Source organism: Cygnus olor, chromosome 20 (genome assembly GCF_009769625.2).
Source record: "Cygnus olor isolate bCygOlo1 chromosome 20, bCygOlo1.pri.v2, whole genome shotgun sequence".
NCBI lineage: Eukaryota > Metazoa > Chordata > Aves > Anseriformes > Anatidae > Cygnus > Cygnus olor.
The window spans coordinates 6,025,753-6,052,884 of NC_049188.1; the positions used below are offsets into that span (position 1 = coordinate 6,025,753).

The 27,132-nt window shown below is 44.9% G+C and overlaps 1 protein-coding gene across 7 annotated transcripts; it reads left to right on the forward strand.

Moving 5' to 3' along the window:
- The first annotated feature begins 1,417 nt into the window (after positions 1 to 1,417).
- On the forward strand, positions 1,418 to 21,660 carry TMEM248 (transmembrane protein 248). Of its 7 annotated transcripts, XM_040532517.1 has the most exons (8): positions 8,829 to 9,027; positions 10,183 to 10,339; positions 10,834 to 11,008; positions 11,686 to 11,971; positions 13,217 to 13,367; positions 14,143 to 14,326; positions 14,783 to 14,926; positions 15,694 to 21,660. In XM_040532517.1, exons 3-8 carry the CDS (start codon positions 10,850 to 10,852, stop codon positions 15,712 to 15,714), a joined length of 945 nt encoding a protein of 314 aa, XP_040388451.1. In that variant the 5' UTR covers positions 8,829 to 9,027; positions 10,183 to 10,339; positions 10,834 to 10,849; the 3' UTR covers positions 15,715 to 21,660. The 7 variants fall into 7 exon arrangements, with proteins under 7 accessions (XP_040388448.1, XP_040388452.1, XP_040388453.1 ...); XM_040532514.1 differs by lacking the exons at positions 8,829 to 9,027; positions 10,183 to 10,339 and adding an exon at positions 1,418 to 1,660; XM_040532518.1 differs by lacking the exons at positions 8,829 to 9,027; positions 10,183 to 10,339 and adding an exon at positions 2,293 to 3,088.
- Positions 21,661 to 27,132: the final 5,472 nt, after the last annotated feature.

Below are 27,132 nucleotides of genomic sequence, written 5' to 3' on the forward strand. Positions count from 1 at the left end.
CGGAGCACCTTCACACACACACACAACCGCTTCCCCCTGGTCGTGGCCCAGTCCCTCGCGGGATGTGGGAACCGCACTACTGAGGGGTCCGCACTCGCTTCGTCCGCAATTGGACGTCTCACACAGGCGCACTCCGGGATCACCAACCCCAACCGAAGGGATCACCGGCCTATACTTACCCACCCCGTGGGTCTTCGTTCGGCCTTCGTGCACAAAGATTACCTAGAAGTTTTGCCGGCTTTATTTGCTTGCTGCCCGAATTTAGGGTTCGTCGGTAAAGGATTTGAATGGGAATAATCCCGGCGAAGGCCGCCGAAATCGGCGGGGCGCCCCCTTCAACGAGTCCTCCCAGTCAAATTGCCTTTATCCGAGTCACGGCACCAAATTGTTATAAATTACTCTCAGTCGGAAGAATTTGAATTAAGTCAATCAATTTATTGAGTAAGCGATCAGCAAGCAAAACAGCGCTGGGCGGCCGGGGGACCTCGTGCTCCTCCAAGGGGCGCGCAACTCCCCCCCCCCCGCAGTCCCTTTTTATCATTCGGTTCTTCCGGGTTCCGCTGCGTCAGTTGTTGCTAGGGGGTCGTCTTGTCCCAGTCACTTCTGTCCCTCTGGTGGTCGCACGGGTGAAGACAGTCACCCTTCCCCCTTCCTTATTCGGTTATATCAGTCCTTGAGACAGGGGAGTACGTTACCAATTTAGCAACCTATTATTTACACAATGTTCTCTCCGCCATGGACCTGAGATATCCTGTCCCTTGGGAAACTTCTCTGGGAAACAGCTTTGGGAAAAAGCCACTGTTTGAATAACTCCCTTCGTTCCTTTTATGTAACAAATTAATGAACAAACATTCTTGCCATCTATCACATTACTGTGCTGGTTTGTTCTGTCAAGTCAGCAGCTTAAGATTTTGTTTTGAACACTTTCAGGTAGCGGACACCTTAAAATGGTTGTTCTTTTTTCTTTTTTTTTTTTTTTTCCTGTTGGAACAAGGTGGGAGATGATGAGTGGCTGGGAAATGACACCACCGCCCTTAAGGGACTTAACACAAACAGGAGCCGGTGGCGGTGACCTCATAAAATTGCCCTTTTCCAACTGTTTTGTTTTGTTTTTTTTTTTTTTTTGAACGTATTAGACAAAATTCTCCCTCAGTGCCTCCCCACCACCCTGAAGCAGACAGAGGGGCGTAAATAGCGGGGGCACAACGCCTTTCTTGGGGGGGCGGCGGGGCGGCAGCAGCAGCAGCCTCGAAGCCGGCCGGCCTGAGGAGGGGGGACCGGGGAAGGAGACCCCCGAGCCCTCGGGGCGCTGCGGGCCGGGCTCCCCCGGCGGCGGGAGGCCTGAGGGGCCGGGCCGCGCCGTGCCGGCGCCGCCACAAGCTTGTCCCCCCCGCGCCACCGTCGGCGGGGCCGGCCGGGGTGAGAGGTGACGGCGGCGTCCCCGGAAGCGGCGGCAGGAGGAGGAGTAGCAGCAGCAGGAGGAGGAGGAAGAAGAGGAGGAGGAGGCGGGTGTCTGGGCAGCGGCTTCCCCCGGCCCGTAGCCCCCCGTCAGGGCAGGAGGATGGTGCAGAGCCCGCCCCGCCGCCGCCGCTGAGCTCCGGGCCTCCGCCCGCCCGGCCCGGGGGCCGCTTCTTCCTCACCCCGACCCCTCCGGGCGCCGGTAAGGTGGGGATGGGGCCTAGGAGGCCGGGGGGATCTCCTGTGAGGCCTCCTCGGGGCTTGGGGAGGGTCCTGCTGGACTGTTTGTGCCACCCCCGGGGACCCCGAGCCACCGGTGAGGGGGGCTGAGGTTGGGGTTCAGCCCCCGGCCTGGGTCGGGCACCGGGGGGCGGGGGCCGTCCTCTGGTGCCGTGCTCTGTGTGCTTTATCGCTGTTTCTGCTCTAGTGCTTATCCTAAGGGTTTATTTTTAATTAGATCTTAGCCTGAGCTTTGTATGCTGGCTGTCGTACCAGGAAAAATAGTAAGAAGGAGTAATTCCGGTAGCACTACCGATATTTCTGTTGCAAAACAGTTTCCTTCGTTGCCTTTTCCTATTCGCTATACATCCCTATTTTATTATTTTCTTGGTTTACCTTATGCCTAAAGACGTTGGTTTTCTTTAAGGATAAAATTCCTGCTGCACCATGGCAAGGATATGGCTGCTGGGTACCTAAAGTTAAATTTGAGCTGTAAATCTTAGCCGTAGACACGGGCACCCCGGGAGCCATTGGTGCCTGACAAGGGACAGAACTGATCGCTGCATGGGCTTTTTTGTTTATTTTAATTCCCGTTTGTTTGTTTTTTAAGGGCTTGTCTTCTCTGGGGAAATTTAATTGCATAGTTAGCTCTGCCCACGTTATTATACAGTTGATCCTGGTAGACAAACCTTGACTCTGGATATGAATTATTAAGAGTTACTTTCCACAACCTCATTGGGCTTCAGAGAAGTTTTATGGTGCGTGGTGTATCGTGAAATGGGAATGCCTCCTCAGGCCCGTCTTTTCTGGTAAATCATTAATGCCTCTGTAGAAGCAGGTAAGGTCAAGGCAGCGGTCACCTGTCCTTCTGCTCCCAGGTGGGGTGTGCGGAGCTGGTCTGGGCTCACCTGGGGAGCTGTGCTGCTTCCCTGGGCTCCGAGAGGAAGCTGATGGCTGCAATCCAATTTCTGGTCAGCAGGTGTCCGCATAACAGGGGACAACTTTTGTTGGCAGACTGAGCAGAGATAATATCGAATTGTGCCCGAGAGCCCTTACGCTCTTTGACTCTAGGTTTAGTCCCATCAAAGAGGATTAAGACCTCAGTGGCTTTGTTCCTTCCCATGAGTTGAGGAGTGGCTCGAGGCCCGAGGAATGTGATTCTTCTTTTCCACTTGAAAGACAAGGACTTGAAACGCCGCCTGATGACACAGAACAGGCTCTGTGCTCTGCCAGGAGAAAGGCGCGGAGCGGTGCTTGCATCCGAGGGCAGTGACAACCAGACCTTGGTGTCCTTTGTGTGAGCCGGATGTGCCTGGCAGCAAACAGGACACTGGTGACTCCATCGCCCCCGGACGGGTTTCGTACCACAGGAGTGCAGCTCCCTCCTTAAGCACTTGCTAGCAGTGTTTCTGTGAGCATCATCTTTACTTTTTATTTAAAAATGTGCTTTTTTAAAGAGAAATAATGCTGCTTTATCAAACGAGCCCATAACAAAGTATTTATGAAAACCCTTGGTGTAACAATTTCGTTGCTTTCCCCAAATTTCCCCTTGCCCAAGGCATGGAGGTGTTGGGAGTGTTATTTTCGAGAAGACCATTCCGAGCAGACTTGTCAATAAAGCAGGTTCCCAGAAGTCAGAACTCCCAGGTTTTGTTTTATAAGAGAACTCGCATATGCCCTGGCATGTCGAGGTTTGGTAATTACCTATCTGGAAAATGGAGAGACTGTTCTTCCACGAGTTTGGGTTAAGCAAATTAAAGTTGTATTTCTTTCGACCAGGGGCGTGAAGTACACCAGCGTGGTAACGTTACTGCTGGGTTTCTGCTCTTTCAGCCGGTGCCCAGTTTTTCAGGTGTTTCTGCTGCTATTTGTGTTCTTTCCTTCAGTAGTGGCCACTGGCTCTCTTTCTACTCCTTGCCCAGTCAGTGTTACCTTCTACACGCAGAGCTCCGCTTTGCCATTCCCACTAAAGCTGCCATTTCCTCGACTTGTCACTCATTTTCTGCTTGTGATTCAAGCTGTGTATCTGGCTGGGTCTCTGTCTCATTGCAGTTCTCATTACAAACAATAGTTCTCATTACAGACCGTCTGAAGAGCCTTTTCCTGGCGTTTTTCTGTACTTACCGTGCAGAATCCCATACCACGTTCCTTAATGTGTAGCCTTAATGAAGTCAACGATTAACCTCCTTCAACTGGCTGCTAAACCAGTGTCTGATTATTAAGCTGTTACTGAGACTTTTCATTGCTTCCTGAGCAAAGCCTTGCGGTGAACTGCGCCTGTTTGGCTGTGGTGGGCTAAATTTGCTTTCTGGTGGAAATGTATAGGATCCACTTCTAGGGGACAGCCCCTATAAAAAGGAATCGTTTTAATTTTGCTTTCCTCTCCCAGGTTCTCATGCTGAAGAGCAGTAACTGGAACAGCTTTTTATTTTTGTATTTTTTTAGACTCAAGACCTTTGATGTTGTATAATGCTTTATATATATAATATAGTATATATATAGTATAATATATGTTATCCTGCAGTCTGTGTGATGTAGAATATGTCATGCTGTAAGTCATGGCTTTGGCTTCTAAAAGTTGGAAGGCTTTACAGATGCCCAAGCCAGAACTCTTGCATACGAAAACATATTTTTCCCATCACACAGACTCAATTGGCAAGCAGTGCTGCCTTTTTACAGTTTGGCAACAAAATGTCTGTTTTCAAGCACAGGTTAGGTTTGCTTTTGTTTTGCAGCTGGGTGTATTTTAAATCATGTTATTCGCTTTTAACAATGGTCAGAATTCAGGGTTCATTGAACCGGCGAAAGAAAAGGCTTTCTTCACATTGTTTGTATTTCTTGGCTCCTGACTTTTCTACTCTTCTGGTTCTTCTTCTTTTTTAACTCTTAGCATTTAAAAAGAAGTATTTTGAACTTGTTTGCATTTACGCAATGTTTTTTTGGCATTTATTTCTTGAAATTGTAAATTAAGATGTAAAAAATTACCTTTGCCTTCCCAGGAGCGTTAAGCGACACGCCGTGTGCTTGTGTTAAATCCACCGCAGGTATTTAGAACTCCAACACCCAAGTTTGTTGGGCAGGGCTGCTCAGTACGTGCATATGTCTCGTACACAGACATTTGGCTGAGTAAAAGTTGATCTACAAATTTTCCTTGTTATTTTTTAACTCATCTACTTTTAATTTTGCTCTCTGTCTTTGACAAGAGTTACATATGGGAACTTGGGGGTGTGAAATTCAGTATTAATTTCAGTCTTCAACTTTCCTGTAAGTGTGACCAGATTGCTTCCCTTCCTTGCCTTTGTTTTATGGGTAAGAGAGCTGAAATGTTTGCTGTTTTTGTAGCTCCTGGGGATGTTGAAATGTTTAATTATGCTTTGAAAAGTGTTTCAAGAGGTGGAAAAAAAACACTTTGTGCAAGTAAGTCCCTGGGCTCTCAGAGTTTTGTTAATAATCAGCTTCCCAAATGGCTCTGTTATTGGATTATATGAGGAAATAACCTCCTTTGCAGCAGGTGATGCTCTCTGGCTCATTCAGTGTTGTCCAGCGCCTTCCATCTGTGCTCTACGTGTGGGCAGAGGACCGGGCTGTTTTCTTGTCACGAGAAACAGTGCTCTGTGCTTTCTGCTTCCAGGCTCTAGGAAAGCATTTGTTTGCTTTTAATCAGTAAACATATTTGTAGGATGAAATAGGTCAGAGAATGAGCCATGGACTGGCCTGAGCTGATTCAACATCACCTCCTCCTTGCACAGCCCTGAGGGCAGGGAGCCTCTGCACCTCTGCCTGGGTGCCTTGTGGTGATATTTTGGCTGCAGGGGTTGAAGGATCCTAGGGGATGTTTTTGTCAATTTTTCCTCTTCCTCCACAAGTCTTGCTCACTGCTTTTCTACTTTGAGAAGACCGATGGCATTTACTATGAGTCTCTTCATTTAATTTTGTAACGCTGGAGGACTGACGAAGGGGAAGAGGATCAGCTGGCCGGTAAAAGTGCTCTGCCCTGGAGGATTCCGCTCAATCCCAAAGTAGAGATTTTGGCATCCCTCAGGAGCTAGCCCTGCGTGCCCTCTGCTTCTGGCAGAGGCTTGGGGCTGTGCGATTGCATCCCGCAGCGTCTCGTTATGGTTCTCGAAAGCTGAATTAAAGCAGCTGCATTTGCTTGCACCTCCTGTTTTTTCTGTAGATATCGGTATGGAAAAGTAAGTCTTCCTGTGAAGTTAGTGGGAAAGCTCTCTTTCTCCCAACTGCATATTTTATGTTAAAAATAGTGTATTGTGAAATTCCAACAGAGATGGAAATCTATTGATTAGCTGTCCCCAACTCCTGGAAGAAGCTGCCCGTAAAAGCTGCTGATCGTGTATGTAGTAGCAATGGGTAGTTCATTTCAGGGTATAAAAGGACAGCCTTCTGGCGAGGTTAGACACTTTCTAATTTTAAGTTTTACCCTGATTTTTTTTTCCTTTTTAAAATGTGTGAGATTTTTTCCTTTTCAGAAAGTGGGAGATAATAATTGGTGTTGCTGTGCGAGCCAGCAGAGGCCTGATTTCCACTTGTCGGATCAGCTGATGTTCCTTTTGCTAGTTCTGTTTGATAGCTTGGCGATACCAGATTAGAGATAAAGACATTCTCATTAAGTACTCTTTTTAAGGCTTTGACAGAGCACTTTGAATACTCTGAACTTTAATAGGCAGCTTCACAGTTAACACAGCTGTGATCTATTTTGCGTTACCATTTTTCAGTGTACTTAAATGTGTATATTTACTATTTTTAGCGGTTTAGGTGGTAGAGATCACATTCTGTTCGTTGAGAAGAAAGCCAAATTCAATTAAAGGTATCTTTGGTACCTGCTACAGTTTCCTGTTCTTAAATGAGAGGCGCTTCAGTTTGAGATCAACACCGTGGCTTTGTTTGCATGTTACTTATGGGTGGTTTGCTAGGAAAATCACAGTTCGATTGGTTTGTGTTTGAGCGTTTTCCTGGCACGCAATGTTACTTTCATTCAGGTTAACCCTGATGTGACCCATTTCCTAACCCCCATTGTGCTACTGGTAGTGAGGCGTCTTTGAAAACATAATTGATAATAAAAATACACGGAACTGCACACAGGGAAGATGAAATGCTCTGAAGTGCAGGAAGATGCAGGCTTGCGAAATATGCGAGGTCTCAATGCAGTGCCGTAGGGATGGGTTAGCTCCAGCCTGCTCCCTTTCTCTTCCACCCACCCTTTTCTTCCTTAAGACATTTCAGTGTTGGTTTTTGTTGTTGTTGCTTTAAATATTTAGCCCCCCCCAAATATTTTTCTTCTGTGGACTGCAACTATCTTGTATGCGTAAAAAGAAGGGGAAATATTTTTACGGAAATCACTTGATTTTAAGCTTTCTGGTGGAAAGATAGCAACATTTTGGCAAGAGATATAAAAATTACGTTGTATGTTTACTTTAATCTCTTGGAAAATCATGTTTTGTTTTTCCTTTTGGCAACTCCAATTTTATTTTTAATACCTGCGTTAGTACACCATGTTTTTTGTTGATGTTGTTATGAATTCAGCTCCTTTGATATTAAGCCCTGAGAAGAGAATTTAATACATCTGCTGTGACTCATTTCATCGACCTTTTGCTCTTTGCAATAGACTTCAAGATTTTCCCGATTTGTAATTTATTCTCGAAAACCTCACAGCTCCGTTTCAGAAGTTACCTTTTCCTCATCCCCTGTCACACACGAGGCAGGAACAACTGATAGTGTTGCTTCCTGAGGCTGCTGTATTCATCCTTGAGCTATCGTGGTGGAAAACTCCCCCAGATTGCAGAACAGGCGACTATTTACTTATTTTTTTTAGATGGTTGAACAAGTCTCCTTATTTTTTTATATGGTTAAGCAGGTCTGTGTTTGCCTGGGACTCTGGCATGCTAACTGCTATTTCCATCCTTCACCATCTTTATCGTTTTAATTCCATAACAGACCATCCCAGGTTTCGCAGGGATCTAAAAGCGCGCCACCTCTGCAGCTCTTGTCCCGCGTTTCCCGATGAGCACCATCAGCCAGAACTGCCCGTGTTGTCCCGACGCGTGCACCTCAGCACCAGGCAGCTACGTTGGAGCTGGCGGCCGCTGTTCCGAGCTGGCATTTCTCCTTCCTCCTCTTGTGCTCCAGCCACTTGTTAGGTTGGTCGTGGATGTTTTTATTGCGCAAGCATTAAAAGGCTTGGGCAGAGCAGAGCGAGGCAGACAGCAGCCATTAGGGCCTCTTTCTAGATTACTTATTTAGCTAAAAAGAGAAACCCGATCTTGCTTCCCTGACGTGCCAGGAGGTAATAGCATTCTGTTTCTTTTCCTTAACTGTGTGAAAGAGAAATAAAAGTTTCAATGGTATCCTGTAGGTTATTCATTTACACAGAGGAAGCTGTGAGTTACGAGGAGAGCTGGTAGAGGAACAGCAATTGTGGTATATTTCTGACAGGTCTTAACAGAAGGGAGGAGTGTAAGTGTGTGGACCATTAACCAGCCCCCTAAAATGTCATAGGAATATACGTTTTTGATTTTTGAGCCGTTTCACAAGTTCTTTGATAATTAATGCTGTTCGAGCACTTTGTTCCCTAAAAAATCGGCAGTTCTCCAGGCAGCAGCTTGGAAATACTCCTCTTCGTTCTGGTTTGTGCTAGCCATGTCCAATTGCTGTTTTCATGTCAGCTCCGGTATTAAATCCACAGTCGTTCCCTTTTCTCTCACAAATGCTCAAAAGGCATGTTACGCTTCGGAAATTGCAGCTTATAGCATTTTCTAATTGCTTTCAAAGCTGGTGACTTATGGGAGCATATTAAGCACCCGGCACTTTAAAGCTGGTGATCTCTTACATAAAAATATTAGCCCAAATATTTTCGTACGCGTGCTTTTCAGCACATCGAGCTTTATGGCTGATTTTAGGCCCTGTAGTAAACAAGAACGCTAATGGAACTGTTGGAAGCCCCTTTAAAAAGGGCTCGCAGACCTGTATATGCTCTGGGTGACATTCAGCTTTGATTAAATGCTCTAATAAAGCCTGCATCTGTGTTGTTATTTTCACAAGGAAATCCAGAAGGGAACGCTGCATACGGCTCTGCTTTTGGGTTATCTTTTGATCTATTTCCATCTCAACATGTGTCTCCGATGTTTTTAGCTGGAGCATTCGGGGGTTTATAACTAGGCTCGTTTAAGAAATTTGCTGCAAGTGACCAGACAGGAGGCAGGGCACACAGAACGAACCCAGCATGGTCCTGACCGGCACCGGCTCTCCCTTCCCCTCTCTCTCCTGCCCTCTCCTGCCACCGTCGCAGGCTTGTTTGGCCATACTACGGCTGCTCTTGGGCGGACAGAAGTTCTGGTAAGGTGCACATTTGTCTCACCACCTCTCTCCTTCTCTTTCCCCTCTTCTCCTTCTCTCTGCTGTCTTGGCACTGTGCTTCTCATGCTCGGACATACTGCATACTTCTGGCAGGGGGTGTTTGCAGTTTTATCAGCTTTTGCTGATAAAAAGCTCCCGGCTTTCCTGGTCTTTGCAGAGTGGATGGGAGTTGGTTGATAGAGCAAAAAAGTAAATGCAGGACACGATCTTGTGCTCTGGAGCAAGCCCCGTTTCAGCAGATCTCATCGAGGAGAGCAAGTAGGTGCGTGGGGAGAGTCCAGGAGAGCCGGCACGCACAGCTCCATGTCGTGCTGCTGCCACAGGGCTTCTGGTCTCTTCTCCAGACCCAAATTTCTCTTCTCTGGAGCAGTTTTGCAGCTTTAGTTGGTATTGCTTCTGTCAAGAATAACCGAAGCATTTTTGCCAGTAAAATATTGAGTATGCAAAAGTTGTGATCAATGTACATCGTGCGATCTGAAAAAAACAACTTGAAAGTTTGTCTCGTTCCCTTTTGGATCAGTAGATCAGATCACGGCTTGTGCTCCTTCAACCCTGTCCCTCCTACACCCCTGGGCTTACCGAGGCTTGGGCCGCGCTGCAGCTGGGAGGTAAATGACATGTGCCTCTAATAAGAGGCCATGAGAATCACACAGACCTGCAGGGAGCAGAGTCCCTGACTTAATTAAGGGTTATCAGATCAGTATGAGTGCTCAAACATTAACTGCTGCAGTGCCACATCCTGTAGATACTAGTCCTGAAGCTTGCCACTTCCTATGAGTTTTGAGGCTGAGCAGCATGTAGCTAGGAACTGTTTCTGTCCTTCTGTTATAGATGGGGTTAAAAGCCTTTTCAACAGGATTGTAGGTAAGACAAAGGTAAAAGGTTTTCTTCGAGTTTTCTCCTTGCAGAGTTGCTGAACTAGGTGCTGCAAGGCTGCACTTTAACACTTGAATGTTTGCTTTTGACTGTGCTGGGAGATGGGGAAGCTGATACAGTGAACTTAGCTTAAGTCTTTCTGCTCTGAAAATGGAAAAACAGTTAGAAGAATCAGACTAAATACTACTTTTTGGATAAAAAAAACAATGATTCAGTACGTTTCCTCAGCGTATGTTGAGTCCTCTCTTTTGTTTACAGACTCCAGTAGAAGTTCTCTAGCTGCTGCACAAATTGGAGAGAGAAAGGAGCTGCTTTCTCCTCCCCACTCGTGCTGTTCTTGGGTGTTTCTCACAATGGGATTCTCGGTGCAGAAGCCCAAAATGCCCCTAGGCTGATTCTTGGATCCCGTTTGAAGGTCTTGTCCTTTGGGGCTAGGGATGGGGAGAGTGATGTTGTAAGGCTTCAGCCTCGGTTTTGATAGTATATGGGGAGACGTACAGAGGTCGCTTTGTAGGCTGCATTGCAGCTCCATTTGCGCTGTAATTTGAGGAGCCCAAATATTGCTGGAATTAGTCACAGAGCCTATTCTGCCTAGGAAAGTGGGAAGGAGAAGGGATGGTATTATTGCTCATCAGCGATATCGGGCTGTGCTAGAGGTTGTCTTCACTGCTTAAAGTCTGTTGGTGATTTTTAAAGCTGAGAAGGTAAAATCGAGTGTGTTTTTGATTTGTGCTTTATTTGAGGCGTACCGAGCCTGTGTTCAATGACCAGTACAGAGCTGTATAATTGAATCTCATTTTCACATATGATTTCATTTTTTTGTTGTCAAACTTCTCTCTTTTGTGATTGACCGCCCCCACCCCACAGCACACAGCCCAGTCACTCTGCTGTAATGTTCTTTCTTTTCAGGTGAACAATCAGAATAATGTTCAACATAAACCTGTTGGAGAACCTGAAGGTTTACGTCAGCAGCCGACCTCCGCTTGTGGTCTTTATGATCAGCGTAAGCACTATGGCAATAGCTTTTTTGACACTGGGCTATTTCTTTAAAATCAAGGAGATCAAGTCACCAGAGATGACAGAGGTACGGTACAAGAAGTTCCCAGGTTGAACAGTGGGAATACTGATTTGAAATACATGCACAAAGCTAACGAGTTCCTTTTTCCCCCCTGAAAACCCTTTTATGGCAGTGCAAGGGTCTTATGGGAGATTGTTTTCAGCATACTTGCCACTGATTTTACAGGAAAAGTGACTGTTGGTGTGAATGTGTGAATAGTCTTATTTTAGTTTAAGGGTGAGGCCAAATCATCTGACTTGGATTTTTCCTCCCATGGCTAGGAGCCTTTTTTTTTATTATTATTCCATGATGTCAGCTAGCTTGTTTGTGAAACTTCTGTTCTTACCTAGCATTACTATCCTGTAAGGAGGAAAACCTTGTTGGAAACCACTCGTACCCTGAGCGCGGTGAGTGGACCAAGCCAGTATATTTCTGGAGTTTCAAGAAGGGTATTCTTCTGCTGTGCCCAGCAGCGGTCAGGGGCAGTGGCTGGAATTGAACACTTCAGACTTCTGTAAACAACTTATCCCATTGTTGAGATAGCCATGGTGGTGTTTGTGCTCGCTTTGCGAGCCATGTGATTTACGCTAAATGCCTTGAAACTGCAGGCAGGGTAGTATGTAGCAAGGTCTGTGCTGCTGTAGGGAAGTGGCAACCAGAAGTTAACTTGCTAATCCGCTCTAAATCTTTGCGTTTGTTTGAAGGACTGGAATACTTTCCTCCTGAGGTTTAATGATTTGGACTTCTGTATATCTGAGAATGAAACCCTAAAGCATCTCATCAACGATACCACAACTCCAGAAAGTACCGTGACCAGCGGCCAGGCGAGATCTTCTACACAGTCGCCACAGACTCTTGAGGACTCTGGTCCTATAAACATCTCTGTTACAATCACTTTGACGCTGGACCCACTCAGACCATTTGGCGGATATTCCCGCAACGTCACACATCTAAGTTCCACAATTTTTGGACACCAAATCGGACTCTCAGGTATGCAGGACTTGACTTTTATAAGTTTGAATGACAGCTACAGATAAATGAAAACTCTAGTTTATTACCGGTGAGATGAATCTTTTGCTTAGAACAGATTTATTGTGAGTGGAGTCCTGTACAGAGCCCTTCACTTGTTTGCTAGAGAAGCTTATCCCTGTGTTCAGAATGGAAAAAAAGTGCAGGTTTACCACGATTAGGCTTTGCAATGTTAAGCAGTTAACCTATAATGACAATGGAAGGTAACTTTTAAGCCAAAAAATTCTGAGCAGCAAAATCTTCTAAAAGTGACTCATTGGACAATGGTGTCTCGATACATCTTCAAGTGCTGAAGTCACATTTTGAAGGCGTTAATGTATATACTTTAGAGATCAAGTAGTGTATTGCCTAAAAAATACAGTTTATCTAAAATGCATACATAAATTTTAATATTGCAAACAGCAAAAAATAAAATGATTTAAATTTCTGTGGCATGAAGACCTCTTATTTGGCTGCCCTGACAGCTTTGACAGGAGATTAGATTGTTAATAATAGAACCTCATGGAATTTTAGCTTTTAGCCAGGGTTGCATTTTATAATAATGTCTGAAGGTGTCTTGAACCTCAGAGATCTGTAAGGAGACATTTGCCGTAGCTGTAAATCTGTGTTCTTGTATTTTATATTATTATTTTGTTACTGCTTTGTGTGCTATCAAATGCAAGTTCCATTTCAAGTAGCCTGGATTTATTTTCAGTATGAATATGTCCATATGGAGTCAGTGTTCACTACCTAATCTGCAGTTCAGTATCTGCTAGCACCTTTTCATCTGCACAAATATCTCCAATTTGAAATGTGAGCTTCAGAAAAAGCAGATGTTCAACAACATCTTTGGCAGGAGAAAGGCTAAAGAAGTGTGATTTTACTTTCTAATAAAATTCTCAGAACATGCATGAATTCATTTATAAATAGGGAGGTATTTGTTTCTGAAAGGAGCCTGATGATCCCACTTCTTTTGGGGGCAGGAGAGATTAGAAAGACCAGCAGTTGTTGTTTTGAATTTTTTTGGTGCTTTTTGTTGTTGTTTTTTAAACTTTTTTTTTGCTTTCTGTGTTGATAATAAAGATGCTGGGTGACTTCAAAGGTACAGATTCGGGGTAATGTTGCCTTCTTAATCAATTGCACGCTTTCCTTATCCTAGCGATTGTTGCTCAGCTACTTTTGTGATTGGAAAACAGCTTTCCTTCTTTCCTCCTCTCTTTCTCAAAGGCAGAGAATCCCACGAGGAGATAAACATTACGTTCACCCTGCCGACTGCCTGGAATTCAGATGACTGCGTTCTTCATGGTCACTGCGAGCAGGTTGTGTTCACAACCTGCATGACTGTGACAGCAGCCAGCAACGTGTTTCCTGTCACAGTGTAAGTGCATTTTAAACTCTTTCATAGACTGGCTGTTGGGTGATTAATTTCTCAGCTGCTTCTCTGAGGTTGTCACATCTGATGAATGTTGTTGTTGACTGTGGATATCGTGTATCGGCCTTCCTTCCCCTGCAGTAAAACCCTGTCTGTCTTGAGACTTCTGCTGTCTTTTAGCAATGCTAGATTTTTCTGTGAATGTTTTGTCTCTAGGCATACCTGCCTTTCAGCATGCAGCCTGTGATTTAAACTTCAGTAAGAACTATGGAATCTGTGAATATTTAAGACAGATACCCTATAATTTAGTTTCACTACCTTGTATGAGAGCTAAGACTTGACTCTGAGGATCTTATCCTCTTCCCTACCAAGAGATGAGCCTAAGCTGAACGTTGCTTTGCTACCAAACCCAGCAGGTGCAGACCTTTCATCAGAATAGTTTCCCTTTCTCCTCCAGACTCCCTGACACTATTCAGTATACTCTGGAGAACCATCAGACAGGTTCCCATGACTGTATGAAGCCATATGAAAACCAGCATTTTTCTAATTAAGCTGTGGGGTGTTGACTTACTGGAACAACATTCAGTTAAATTTTAATGTTCGTATAGGAATCATATGTTTTTTTATACAGTCTTTTGGTTAAGACTTTTTTTTTGCTGTTTTGTAAAACTGTGTTTTATACTGCTGTTAAGAAGTCTGGGCCTGACTCAGTTCTGAAAGTTAGCCTTACTGAAGGCGGAGAATGGCAATTAAGGTGCTAATTATTTCTGTTTTTCTGCAGTCAGCCACCACATTGCGTTCCTGAAACGTACAGCAATGCTACACTTTGGTACAAGATCTTTACCACAGCAAGGGACTCTAATACAAAATATGCACAAGATTATAACCCTTTCTGGTGTTACAAAGGAGCAATTGGAAAAGTGTACCACGCTTTAAATCCCAAACTAACTGTTATAGTTCCAGATGTAAGTGCCACGGTGTTTTTTACAAGTTATGTTCAATAAATGTGGTTTAACGGAATATGGGTCCTAAAATAGTCAGATTTAGTGCTGTTTTATTATATTTAGTGCAGGGGCTGAAACAGAGTTGGATATGCCTCACCACTGGTGGGCATGATGGTCTTCATGTAATCTCCATGGGCCTCACAGCTTTTAATAACCAAGTTTTATATTCTGAAATCATTTGACAAAAGGCAGTTCTTGTATATGGGGAGAGATCTCTAGTACAGAGTTTTAACATGAAGAACATTTTGGTTCTTTTTGTGCCACAATTAAGAATCACTTTCATTACTATGCCATCTTTTAATAGGGGAGAAAGTTGATTCATGAAGTAATTTCTGTGCCGAACGGGTAATTATTGCTCTAATATTAAGTGTCAACTATTGGTGCATTGTCAGTAAATGGTTTTAATTTTCTGTGCAGGATGATCGCTCTCTAATAAACCTGCATCTCATGCATACCAGTTACTTTCTTTTTGTGATGGTGATTACAATGTTCTGCTATGCAGTTATAAAAGGCAGACCAAGCAAACTGAGGCAAAGCAATACAGAATTCTGCTCTGAAAAGGTGAGTTTGAGTAATGACAAAATATTGGCTCTGTTAAGAAAACATAGCAAGCCTCCTTTTTTTTTTTACATAGTACAGACTAGTTCTTATCTCTTGAAATGTAGGCCTAATTCCTTTTCAAAGAGACGTGGGTATTTTATCGTGGACAGTAAAGAAGGGTTCTACAAAATACATATATGTGCTGTGTAGATCTTCGGTTATATTTCTCTCCTCCAGAAGTGGATTATTGCAGTTCAGTAAGTGCTATAACGCAGCTCTTCTGCCACACTTCTGTTGTTATTCTCACTATTTTGTATGAAGCATTGAATAGATAGCACCGAATGGTTTTATTTACCTTTCATCGCAACAGACTGAAAATTTTGAATAAAACATGATACATAATTCTGATTAGCAGCCATTAGAATTACAAAAAAAAACCAATCACAAAGGTATTGAAACAGTCATTATTCAGTATGCATTGGAGACATGGACTTTGCTTGAAGGATTAAATATGAATATATTTATTGTGAAGTAGGAAATGAATGTTGGCACCCTTTGATCTTGATTTTTTTGTAGCATAAGCTGTTTTGTTTTGTATTGTTTTTAAATTGATTATGCTAAGAACAAAATACCTTCAGACTTGCTTTGATTTCCTTTCCAAGTTAGACTTTCAAGGTTCTTCGAAAAAGGCAAGGACAGATATGCCAGCTACATGGAGATAAGCAATATCACTGTTATGGGATTAGGAATTTGACTTTAATTAAATGTTTTCTTTTTCTTTTGTTTAGGTTGTTTTGTCAGAAGCATAATCCATCCTCTTCTTTTACTGAGAATGACTGAGAACCGTAATCATTGCCTGCTGAACCCAGAATGGGTCTTAACACTCTGTGAATACATTATCTTGCAATGTTGGTTTATTCCAACCAAAGACATTTCAAGTGCCTGTAATTGATTTGTACATATTTATAAAAGTATATTCAGAATAGGTCAGATGATGCACTTGTTCCGCATTGTAGTGCGGCCAGAAACTTTCAGTCTTTACCTGTGGACATAGCCGAATGTTTGTGTAGATATGTTTAGTGATATGGCTACATATAGTCAGAGCAAGATATTTTTGTCTAGCTGCATCTGGGCAGGTTAAGATGCCTTTGCAAATGTCTCAAACAAAACAACAAATCTTTGTTTTTTTGCCCAATGATATGTACAGTGTGTTTGAAACAGTATGCACCTTTGATATAATACTGCATTTCCAGAGCCACCAATCTACTACATGAATTAAATGTGTATTTGTGTGGCCTGATACCTTCTTCCATTTGCTCCTTGCTTGCAAGAAAAGATATGAACATTTTTAGATTTTTTTTTGAAAAAAAAAAAATACATATACACATTTTAATAGTGCTGTATTTAGGACAAACTTGTGCTTTTATTCATAGTAAAAACTTAAGAAGTGAAGTCCCATTTTAAAATCTTTCTTACTGAAAACTGCTAAGTTTGATTATATTTTTTTTTCATTTGGCCTGCTGAATGCCAGAGAATCAGTCAGCATAGAGACTATCTGGAAAGCTTTCTACTTGGCCTCCCATCTGCAGTCCTCAAACCCAGAATATGCATCTCTGCTGCAGAGCAGCTTTCTGTAAACATTTTTTTTCTAGAAAGTGAAACTTGGTTAAAAGATGCATTGTATTAACAATGCCTGTTGGGGCTCTGCACAGCCTTGGGCAAGTGCAAATAATGAAAGAAAAAGAAATCCCATAGTCTGTTACTGACTCTCACTTTGGGACTCTCTATCCATCTCCGAAGGGCAGCTGAAAATGACACTTTATTAGCTTAGTCCAATTTCAATTTAATGCTGTGCACTCGGGGGAAGATGATGGAGTGAACTAGGACTGTTGCGCTTAAGGTCAGAGAGACCACACAGTAAAATTCATACTGTTCTCTGTGTCCATTCTTAAATCAGAGGAGGTTTTGTGATGTGCATTTTTCCCTTTCTCATTCTGGCTTCTGCTGTTTCTTTCCAGCTTGTTATTTGGCAACCTCCTTAATTTTCAGGAGTCTGGATTTTCCTGCAGACATCTCCACCACTGCTTTTAAAATCTCACTGATTGCCTTAATTGACCTTTCATCTTGTCTTTGTAGAATCATAGAACGGGGTGGGTTGGAAGGAATCTTAAGGATCATCTAGTTCCAACCCTCCTGCCATGGGCAGGGACACCTCCCACTAGACCAGGTTGCTCAAAGCCCCATTGGGGCATCCACAACTTCTCTGGGCAACCTGTTCCAGTGCCTCACCACCCTCATAGTGAAGAGGTTCTTCCTTATATCTAATCTAAATCTACCCTCTTTCAGTTTAAAGCCATTACTCCTTGCCCTATCACTACATGCCCATACAAATAGACCCTCTCCAGCTTTCTTGCAGGCCCTTTTTAAGTACTGGAAGGCCACTAGAAGGTCTCCCTTCTCCAGGCTGAACAACCCCAACTGTCTCAACCTGTCTTCACAGAAGTGCTCTAGCCCTCTGGTCATCTTTGTGGCTGTCCTCTGGAGTTGCCCCAACAGCTCCATGTCCTTCTTATATTGGGGCCCCCAGAGCTGAATGCAGTACTGCAGGTGGGGTCTCACCAGAGTAGAGGGGAAGAATCACCTCCCTTGCCCTGCTGGCCACGCTGCTTTTGATGTAGCCCAGAATACAGTTGACTTTCTGAGCTGCAAGACCACCATGCCAGGTCATGTTGAGCTTCTTGTCCACCAACACCCCCAGGTCCTTCTCCTCAGGACTGCTCTCAATCTGTTCTCCACCCAGCCTGTGTTTGTGCTTGGGATTGCTCTGACCAGATGCAGGACCTTGCACTTGGCCTTGTTGAAATTCACGGGGTTTGCACGGGCCCACCTCTCAGGCCTGTCCAGCCAGGTCCCTCTGGATGGCATCCCTTCCCTCCAGCGTGTCGACTGCACGGCTTGGTGTCATTGACAAACTTGCTGAGGGTACACTCGATCCCACTGCCCGTGTCGCTGACGAAGATGTTAAACAGCGCCAGTCCCAGTACTGATGCCTGAGGAACACTGCTCATCACTGGTCTCCACGTGGATGTTGAGCCGTTGACCACAGCTCTTTGAGTGCAACCATCCAGCCACTTCCTTACCAACCAAGCAGTCCATCCGTCAAATCCACGTCTCCAATTTAGAGACAACATCGTGCAGGGTAGTGTCAAATGCTTTGCACAAGTCCAGGTAGGTGTTGTCAGTTACTCTTCCCCTATCCACCAATGCTGTAACCCTGTTGTAGAAGGCCACCAGATTTGTCAGGCGCAGTCTGCCCTTAGTGAAGCCACGTTGGCTGTCACCCATCACCTCTGTTTTCCACGTGCCTTAGCAGGGTTTCCAGGAGGATCTGCTCCATGATCTTGCCGGGCACGAGAGGTGAGGCTGACTGGCCTGTATTTCCCCGGGTCTTCTTTTTTCCCTTTTTAAAAATGAGGGTTATGTTTCCCTCTTCCAGTCAGTGGGAGTGTCACTGGACTGCTACAGCTTCTCAAATGTGATGGACAGTGGCTTAGCAACTTCATCTGCCAGTTCCCTGAAGGCCCACAGTTGCATCTCATCAGGTCCCATGGGCCTGTGCACCTTCAGGTTCCTTAGCTGGTCTCAGGCCTGGTCCTCTCCTACAGAGCATGGTTCATGGTAATCCCAGTCCCTGCCTTGGCCTCCTGCAACTTGGGCGGTGTGCCAGTGATCTCTTGCTAGTGAAGACAGGCAAAAAAAAAGTCATCGAGTACCTCAGCCTTCTCCATATCCCGGGTAATCAGGTCTCTCATTTCCTTAGAGAAATCTTTTAGTGCTGACGTACCTATAGAAGCTTTTATTGCTCTTGATGTCCCTGGCCAGATTTAATTCTATCAGGGCTTTGGCTTCCCTGACTCTATCCCCAGCTGCTTGGACAGTTTCTTTGTATTCCTCCCAGGCTACCTGTCCTTGCCTCCACTCTCTCTAGTCTGCTTGAGTTTGGCCAGAAGTAACTTGTTCATCCATGCAGGCCTCCTGCCTGACTTCCTCTTTGTTGGGATGCATCACTCCTGAGCTTGGAGGAGGTGATCCTTGAATATTAAGCAGCTTTCTTGGGCCACTCTTCCCTTCAGGGCTTTGTCCCATGGCCCCCTACCAAGCAGGTCACTAAAGAGGCCAAAGTCTGCTCTCATGAAGTCCAGGGTAGTGAGCTTGCTGTGCTCCCTCCTCTCTGCCATAAGGATCTTGACCTCCACCATTTCATGGTCACTGCAGCCAAGGCTGCCCTTGAGCTTCACATTTCCCACCAGCCCCTCCTTGTTGGTGAGGTCTGGGATAGCACCCCTCCTCGTTAGCTCCGGTATCTCTTGGGGAAGGAAGTTTTCATCAACACATTTGTGTAACCTCCTGGATTGCTTGTGCCCTGCTGTGCTGTCCCTCCAACAGATAGCGAGGTGGTTAAAGTTCCCCCATGAGGATCAGGGCTTGTGGATGTGGGGCTGCTCCTGTCTGTCTATAGAGGGGCCTCATCTACTCAGTCTTCCCAGTCGGGTGGCCTGTAGCAGACCCCTACTACAATGTCACCTGTCCTTGCCCTCCCTTTAAATGTGGCCCCTCAGCTCTCTGGCTCCTCATCCATCCCCACGCAGAGCTCCATGCACTCCAGCAGGTCACCAACATGGAGGGCGATGCTCCCTCCTTGTTTCCCACACCTGCCCTTCCTAAAGAGCCTTCATCCTTCCATCCGAACACTCCAGCCATGGGAGCCATCAGGCTGCTCCTGGCTAAATTGCTGGTGTCCATATGAAACAACAGCAGCAGATAATAGTCAGTAGTGTGTATGAGGCACGGTAGCCTCTCGGTGACATCCCTGATAGGAGCCCCTGGTAAGCAGCACACCTCTATAGGGTGTGTCACGTTGGCAGACAGGTGCCTCCGTACTTTGGAAAGTCACCTACTATCCCCTATTGCCTTTTCTTAGTCACACTGGTTGTTATACAGGGAGCAGATCTGGCTGCCTTGCTCAGCTCCAGCGTCTCTCCTGATGTGATGGGTCTTTCCCCTTCAGTCTGTGGAGCAGTAAAGTGGTTCTGCAAGGGCACCTCAGCCTTCGGGGGAAGCCTTTTCCTCCTGCTGGTCCTTGCTGCTGCAAACTTCCATCCTTCTGTGTTATTGGCCCCTCTCCCTTCTGTACGTGCCAGTGGGGGAATCTTTGGCTGTTTGGCTGCGGGTCTACTGCAGGCTGCACTTGGAACCAGCTATCTAACTCCCTCTCAGCCTCCCTGATGTCACGCAGTCTTTTCACTGCCTCCTGCAGCTCTGCCACCTGCTGCAGGAGGTCCTCCACCTGGGCACACCTTTTGCAGGTAGGTCTGCAACCCACACATATGCTTTTATCTCTCTTCCTTCGGTAAATTTCACTCTAAAGTACACAAAACAAGAAAATCCAAGTCAATGTCTTACAGTCTTAATTGTGCTGGCGTAAGATTTTTAGTTTATTACACATAGACACTGTTGGGAATGGTACCCTACTGGTTTGTGGGCCTGTATCTATAGGACTTCAGTATTCAGTAAGTTCATGACTCTTCAGAGCATTTGAAGCAAATAACCACGCTTTTCTTCAGAACCTGTTTCCATTCCAGAGTTTTGGTTACTTAAGTGGTGTTAACTAACATGCATTTTTCTCCAGGGATGTTAAGGTAAAGCTTGAGAGATGGCCTAGTTTGAAGTCTAGGGATAAAATGAAGCTTCCGTTTTTTTCTCCTGATGCTGCTATGGGCTAATACTGCTTCACTAATGTGAGTCAGTGAAGGAAAACAGGTAGACAGCTTCTCCTGAAAATTGTCTGAGCTGTTCCTAATGTATGCATACCCAGCCTTCTGCATTGATAATGACTTCTAGAGTTGCCTACGAGGGTGGCTTGATCTCGGGACCAAAGGCAGGAAGAGGAAACCGATTGGGGTGGTGTTGCAAATTCTGGAAATACCTAATAAAAAACCACAATGCGACTCCTTTAAAAAAGCAAACCCATATCCTTTCTGTTTCAGCAACCTAAAAATCCGCCTCCAAATGTCCTGTTTATGAATTGGTCTGGTGGGGAAAACAGATTTTTTTTTTTTAAATCAGCTTTGCTATTTGGTAATTAGAGGAGCCTGCTTTGCAATTTGTCACCCACTGCATTGAAATACAAAGAAATGCTAAGATTGTGACCAACAAAAGCAAAAGGGAAGATGTTAGAGAAACGTATTTTTGGCCTTAGTTTATCCCTTTGCACCCATGTATTGCAGCGGAGAGCTAAGTGTGTCCATCAGGTTGAAATGCTGTAATACTGAGGAATATTGGATTGTTCCTAGGCGCAATGTACAAAAATTAAATGCAGCCAAACAGAAGAGTAAAAACTTAATATTAAAGTTCAGATCATATTGATCTTTCCTTTTTTGTTTTCTTTTTCTTTTTAACTATGACTTGAATCAGTTTTGATTCTATTTGTACGTGTTTTCTTGTTCTTAGAAAGCTGCCATTTTCTTTTGCATTTTTCTTTGGCATTACATAGAAAATCTGAGCCTTGGTTTTCAACCCTCTGCAGGTGATTGTAGGGTTAAGATGGCTTTTTTTGTTTTGTTTTGTTCTTACATTTCACTTGTCTTGTTGCATGATGGTTAATAGCTGATTTGGAAATGACATTTCTCTCCTAGATTAATTTTGTGTTTGTAAGATGTGCATATTGCTTTGCAGAATAAAAACGATGAAGTTTATTTTGTTGTCTTTATTTCTGCTAACCAGATACTATGGAGGTTTCATAAATCATTACATTACATGCACCCTTGGAAGAAATCAGTAGTGAAAGTCTATAATGGATTGGAATTTCAAATCCTTTGTATGGTGCAGTAAGCACCTTTTTATGTGTTATGGGGGGGGGGGGGGGGGGGGGGGTATGCAGCTGGTTCCCATCATGACAAATGCAGAATTTGTGATGTTTTTCTTGGGACCTCATTGTCTTTTTGTCTCGTATCAGTCACAGGTACATAAAACTTGTTTTATTGATGCAATGCAGATTTCTATACTGCACATACAGGTGGAGCACTAGGAGTGTGACAGAAGAGGACAGAGAACAGCCTTAGCTATTTTTCTGAGACCAGTGTCTTGTTAATAGTCAAATGAGTTTTTATTCCATGCACATGTATTTCCCCTTTCAGAATCCCAAGAATTTCTGCCAAATGTCGTCTGTCTTCTGTGTTGACAGTATTATTAGATTTAGCAGGAAAACCCCCAAACAGGTTAATTTCTTGCTGCAGTAAGGACCTCTGAGAGGAAGAGGAAGGTAGAAATAAGCACTTGTGATTGCTTCATTTTCAGGTTCCATGACAGTGCTAAGAGAAGTACTCAGTATGCCTTGATCATTATCATGCCCACCCCCTGCCTCCTTGCTACAGATGCTCTGTAACTCAGCTGGACTGAGACCAGATCCTGAGCATTCCAAAATGCTTGCAGGTGGCTTGAGATCGTTGAAGGACATATATGGATGGCTTTTGAAATCAAGATAATGTAAGTCATTAAATTCTAGCTCCAGTTATTGTGCAGCTGGAACAAGTTGCACCTGCATGTTTTCAGTGCTTGAGGGAGTAGGAAAAACATACTTGGTGTTGCTCTTGGAAGCTTGTTTAAAAGCTAGGCACTGAGTATTTGACAAGCACAAGATGGCCAGCCTGTCTTGCTTTGCTGGAGTATGGAGTTCAAAGCATTCACATAGTGCTCTAACATACCCTGGATGTATGCAGATGGTGCCTATTCAAATCAAGTGACAAATGGGAGCATTGTTTAAAAGCAAATCTGTGAAGTTGTTTTAGATTCTTTTTTTTTCTGGGGAGAGAAACTCTGAGAATTAATAGAAAAAAGTGAATTTAAGAGAATAGCTTTGACAAATCCCCTTGGTTTGGCTCTAGGAAGTCTGGCTAGCTCTGAAATGTCTGCCCTGAATTAGCATTAAAGCCCTGTGTTAGCATGGTTTCAACTTGGAGTTTGTATGTCACTGTTTCAGTTAGCAAAGCAATCTTCTTGGCCTCTGCTGAATTCAGTCCGTCAGCCAGCAGAGAGGAAGAGAGAGGTGCTAGGACATGTATTCACTTGTTTCCTGTTAAACAAACTTTCTTTTATAACTCCAGCAGCCACTATTTGGCAAATACGCACATACGTTCAGTGAGCTCTGGAGAAGTGCAACTTCCTTGAAGAAAATCCTGTTTTTAGAGCTATTACTGCATAGAATTATACATGAGTAGACTTAAAGGAAGATATATAGTGAATTTCCATTGGGGAAAATGTACTTAGTAAATGAACAGGTGGTGTAATCCATTTTTTTTCTAAAGTAAAGGCAAGGAACCTGTTGTCTGGAATAGCTGACAAGCCTCTTGCATAGGGAAAGTCTTGCTGTAATTTAGTACCACAGTTCTTTCAAGGCCCTCTCCTGGCTGTTCGTAGCATGAGCAGCCTAAAAGTAAGTTTTAAGCAGGTAGTAGTACAATGGAAGAAAACCAGGCTGCTTTGCTGATGAATAACAGGACATTTCCAAGAGCCGAAAGGTTGGAAGGGTGGGGTGAGCAGAAGGGATTCGTTTGATAGCACTGTAATCAGGCTGTTTGCTCGTAACAATGGTGTTTGTTAACAAACAAACAACGGCAATGAAAAATTATGTAAAGCTTGCTCATCTGGAAAAAATGCACACACTATGTTTGCAATCAGATTACATCTAGTGTTAGCAGGCAGCTACAGATTGGGATGAGAAGTACCATCTGCTGTCAGCAATGGCATTTCTTTAATCGGGCACTTTGTGCTAAATATTTTGGTATTATGTGGAAGTATTGCTGAAAAGGAGGAACAGCATCTGTCTTCTTGCAGCAATGCCTTCTTTCTGCAAGCAAATTTCCTTAGCCTTCTTTTTAAAAGAGTTTCAAAGAAGTGTCCACAGAAATGCATGTGAATAAATATGCTGAAATTTAGATTGCAATTTCTTTTCCATCCAGTGTTAATCAAAATATTGCTAGAGATGATTTACCTGGCAGAATGAAAAAATAAATCTGTAGCAAAAGGTAGAAAACTACACGTGTTAAACTCTTTGGGCCTGTCTGCCTTTAACCAGTTAATTCAGTGACTTTCAAACTTGATTTCTGAGCTGCACAAACATCCTCCTTGGAAGATGCCTGAGAACTTGCACATACAAAGGTTTCTTTGTGGTGTCTGTTAACTTGGGTAGTCTTTCTGTTAGCCTTTGCCAACTTTTCAGATGTAGCTTGGGGACTGACCTTGAGATGTCTGTTAACCCCATGCTGAAAACAACTCAGCTAAATAAATAGCAAAATTGCTGAGAACCAAGGTGCAAGCTTGCTGGATTTGGATCTTTGTTCAGCGCTGATGCAAGCAGTGTTCCTGTCCATCAGTGCACTGCACCAGCTCTCAAGAGATCTGTATTTCTTGCTCTGCCTTGCTGGGTGACTTGGGCAGCTTGCTTTACGTTTGCAGATCTCATTTTCTCCTTTATTTCTACAGGCTTTACAGCTGTACAAAGTGCTATGACCTTTACTGGTATAAACTTAGGGAGGTTATTTCCTAACCTGCAAGACTTCCCAGCAGAGCCAATATTTGCTATCTATCTTTCAGAGATGTTTCTTTACAGGATGTTAAAATAAAAATTAGGCACCTAAGGATAGACTTCCTTCTGTTATCTCTGTTGTTTGCTCCTTGCACCAATATTCTTGCACCTTGATGAAATAAGTAACTACATGAGATTTCATCTGTAGCTAAACGCACAAGTCAATCTATGCATGATCCGTTTCATAGACCTTATTATTAAGGTTTGTGAATAGGAAATTTCCCAGGACATTACATTGATTAGCATATACCATTGGAAAAGATCCCTTTTGGTTAAGACCTCAAACTTATTACAAGAGGGAGATTTACAGAGAGAAGGGTGACAATGTCTTCCTACAGTCTTTGTATAAAAGACTAACTTTGTCTGCTCCTACTGTGCAAGCATGTCTGTGGGGAAGAAGAGCACAGAAGCAGCTCAGGTAAGTGAGTGACTGCAAAATGTGGATAAACCCATCACATCCTTGTTCCCATTTCACCCCAGAGCCCCATATAAACAAAATTATCATTTTCTAGCACGCACATTTGGTAAGGAAAGTAATTTTATGACCTGTAGGTGGGGATGTGGACATGTGGAACTCACCCTCCCAGCAGCACTCACCACAGCTTAATACCCAAGGGAGGATTTTCACCTTAGAGTTTCCTCGTTTCTACTGGACTCTCCCTTTCCTTTGGCTGCAGTGCTTGCTGAGCAGCTGAGGCCAAGTTGCTGCCTGTGTCTCAGGTGTGTGGATTTGCCATTTTGCAGGGTAACGAGGTGCCACAGGAGCTGCTGAGCACCTCTGATTGCTCCTCAGCTGGTGGCTGGGGACGTGGTGGTTGAGCTGGGGTGGTCACTGCAGGGCACTTGGGCTTCTCCAGGGGGAGAGGTATTTCAGGCAGTGCATGGGAGGTTTGGGGATGATATGAAGAAAGACTTGGAAGTGAACGAGTGGGACTGGGGCTGCCTCCTCCTGCTGGTGGTGCTGTGACCCAGGTAAGTCCCTGCCTGCAGGGGGCTTGGGGGTAGGGGAGCTGTGGTGCTTTTGTGTTGGGTGGCAAAACTGGACTCCAAAGTGAACCCAAAGGGGCTTTAGGAGGTGGTGGCCGGTGGGCTAAGGGTGCTACAGAGCTTAAAGCAACTGGGGCTGGCTGAACTTGCTGTTCTTTGAGCCTGAAGCAAACAGGGTGGGAAGGAAACTTTCCGAGGAAATCCACAGCGACATCAGAGTCAGGGCTAGTACGGGGGGGAGGACTAGAAATGGGGGGGGGGGGGGGGGGGGGCGAGGAATGAGTTAATTCAGATCAGGAAAAGAGGTCTGACACTTCTGCAAGGAACTGACTTGAGGCATCCAAGGACCTGAGAGAAAACGGGGCGGGAAGCGGCGAGGCCTGGCCCTGCCCTGCCCGCCCGGCGTCGCCAGGGGGCGGCAGGAGCCCGGCCTGGAGACGGCAGGGGCCTGGGCCTGGGCCTGGGCCTGGGCCTGCTTCCAGTCGGGCCCGAGCTGGGCCGGGGCTGCAGGGTGGGAAACATGACGCTTTTTCTGCCCCCGGTCCTGTGGGGAAAGGGGGGCAATGGCAGAGCGCAGTGTCCTGGTGTTTGAGGAGTGCCTGGAGCCGTGTAACTGCACTCTGGGCAGTGAGCGATGCTCGTGGCTCTGCCACAGGTCTTGTCTGGGTGCCCCTGTCCCCCCTGGGGTGCCTGCGTGCTGTAGCTTCACAGGGAGCTTTCCTCACCCCAAGGGGTGCTGGGGTCTGCATCTGTTGGGTATTGTGGCTGAATCTCCTGAACAAGCATTAGGAATTACAGTGCAAACATAGGGTGCTTCTGTCCTTCCTCTGGTGATTGTCAGATGTCATTGTCCCCTAAAACGAGGGGTTTTCATTGAGGAAGGGATGGAATATTGAACAACAGCAGTCTTCCAGCCCTTTCCCTGATGTTCCCAAGCGGTCTCTCTGCTGATGTGCTCCTTTGGATTTGAGCCGTGCTCAGGTTTTCGTGCTGTGACACCTACCTGGCGATGTGCTTCTTCTCCTTGCCTCCACCTGTGCTTTCAATAAACAACCCACTGGCCTTAGCACTTCCTTAGCAGTAGGTGCGTGGTTTCCCTTGCGCAGCATCTGAGGCCACAGATGCCCTTTCTTAATTAGAAACAAACCTCTTATGCAACAGAGGCACTGTGGCGTTCCCAGGACTTTGTTGTAGGGCTGGGGATGCTTTACCCTGCTCGGTTCTGTTCTTGCAGGTCCCAATATGTCTGCAGTTGCTCAGGGAAAGTCTGGGAAGTGGGTTGGTTTTCCTGGGTCTTGTTCCCATGTGGGGAAATGTAACAGCAGGGAAATTGTGAAGAATATATTGGGTTTGGGGATCTTCCCCATTGCAGCCCAGCCTGGTAAGCAGCTGAGCAAAGGTCAAAGCAATTTAACAAGTTTGTCCCTGTTGTTGATTACAGGGGGTATAGAGGAGGCATTTGTCTTTCTCTGTTGTGATGGTCGTAAATATCAGTGCCCTGGGTCTGCAGCTGGTGCTACCTAACCAGTATGGGGTCCATCATAAGTTGGAATTGATATCAGGTGGAGGGAGGCAGTGTTTCCAGGAAGATGGCTCA

What these genes read in the sequence shown, in the direction of transcription:
- TMEM248 (XM_040532514.1), top strand. Translation starts at nt 10,850, where the DNA reads ATGTTCAACATAAACCTGTTGGAGAACCTGAAGGTTTACGTCAGCAGC. An exon ending in ACACCAAATCGGACTCTCAG is followed by an intron (nt 11,972 to 13,216) that starts GTATGCAGGACT and finishes TCTTTCTCAAAG; the next exon opens with GCAGAGAATCCCACGAGGAG. An exon ending in CAGAATTCTGCTCTGAAAAG is followed by an intron (nt 14,927 to 15,693) that starts GTGAGTTTGAGT and finishes TCTTTTGTTTAG; the next exon opens with GTTGTTTTGTCAGAAGCATA.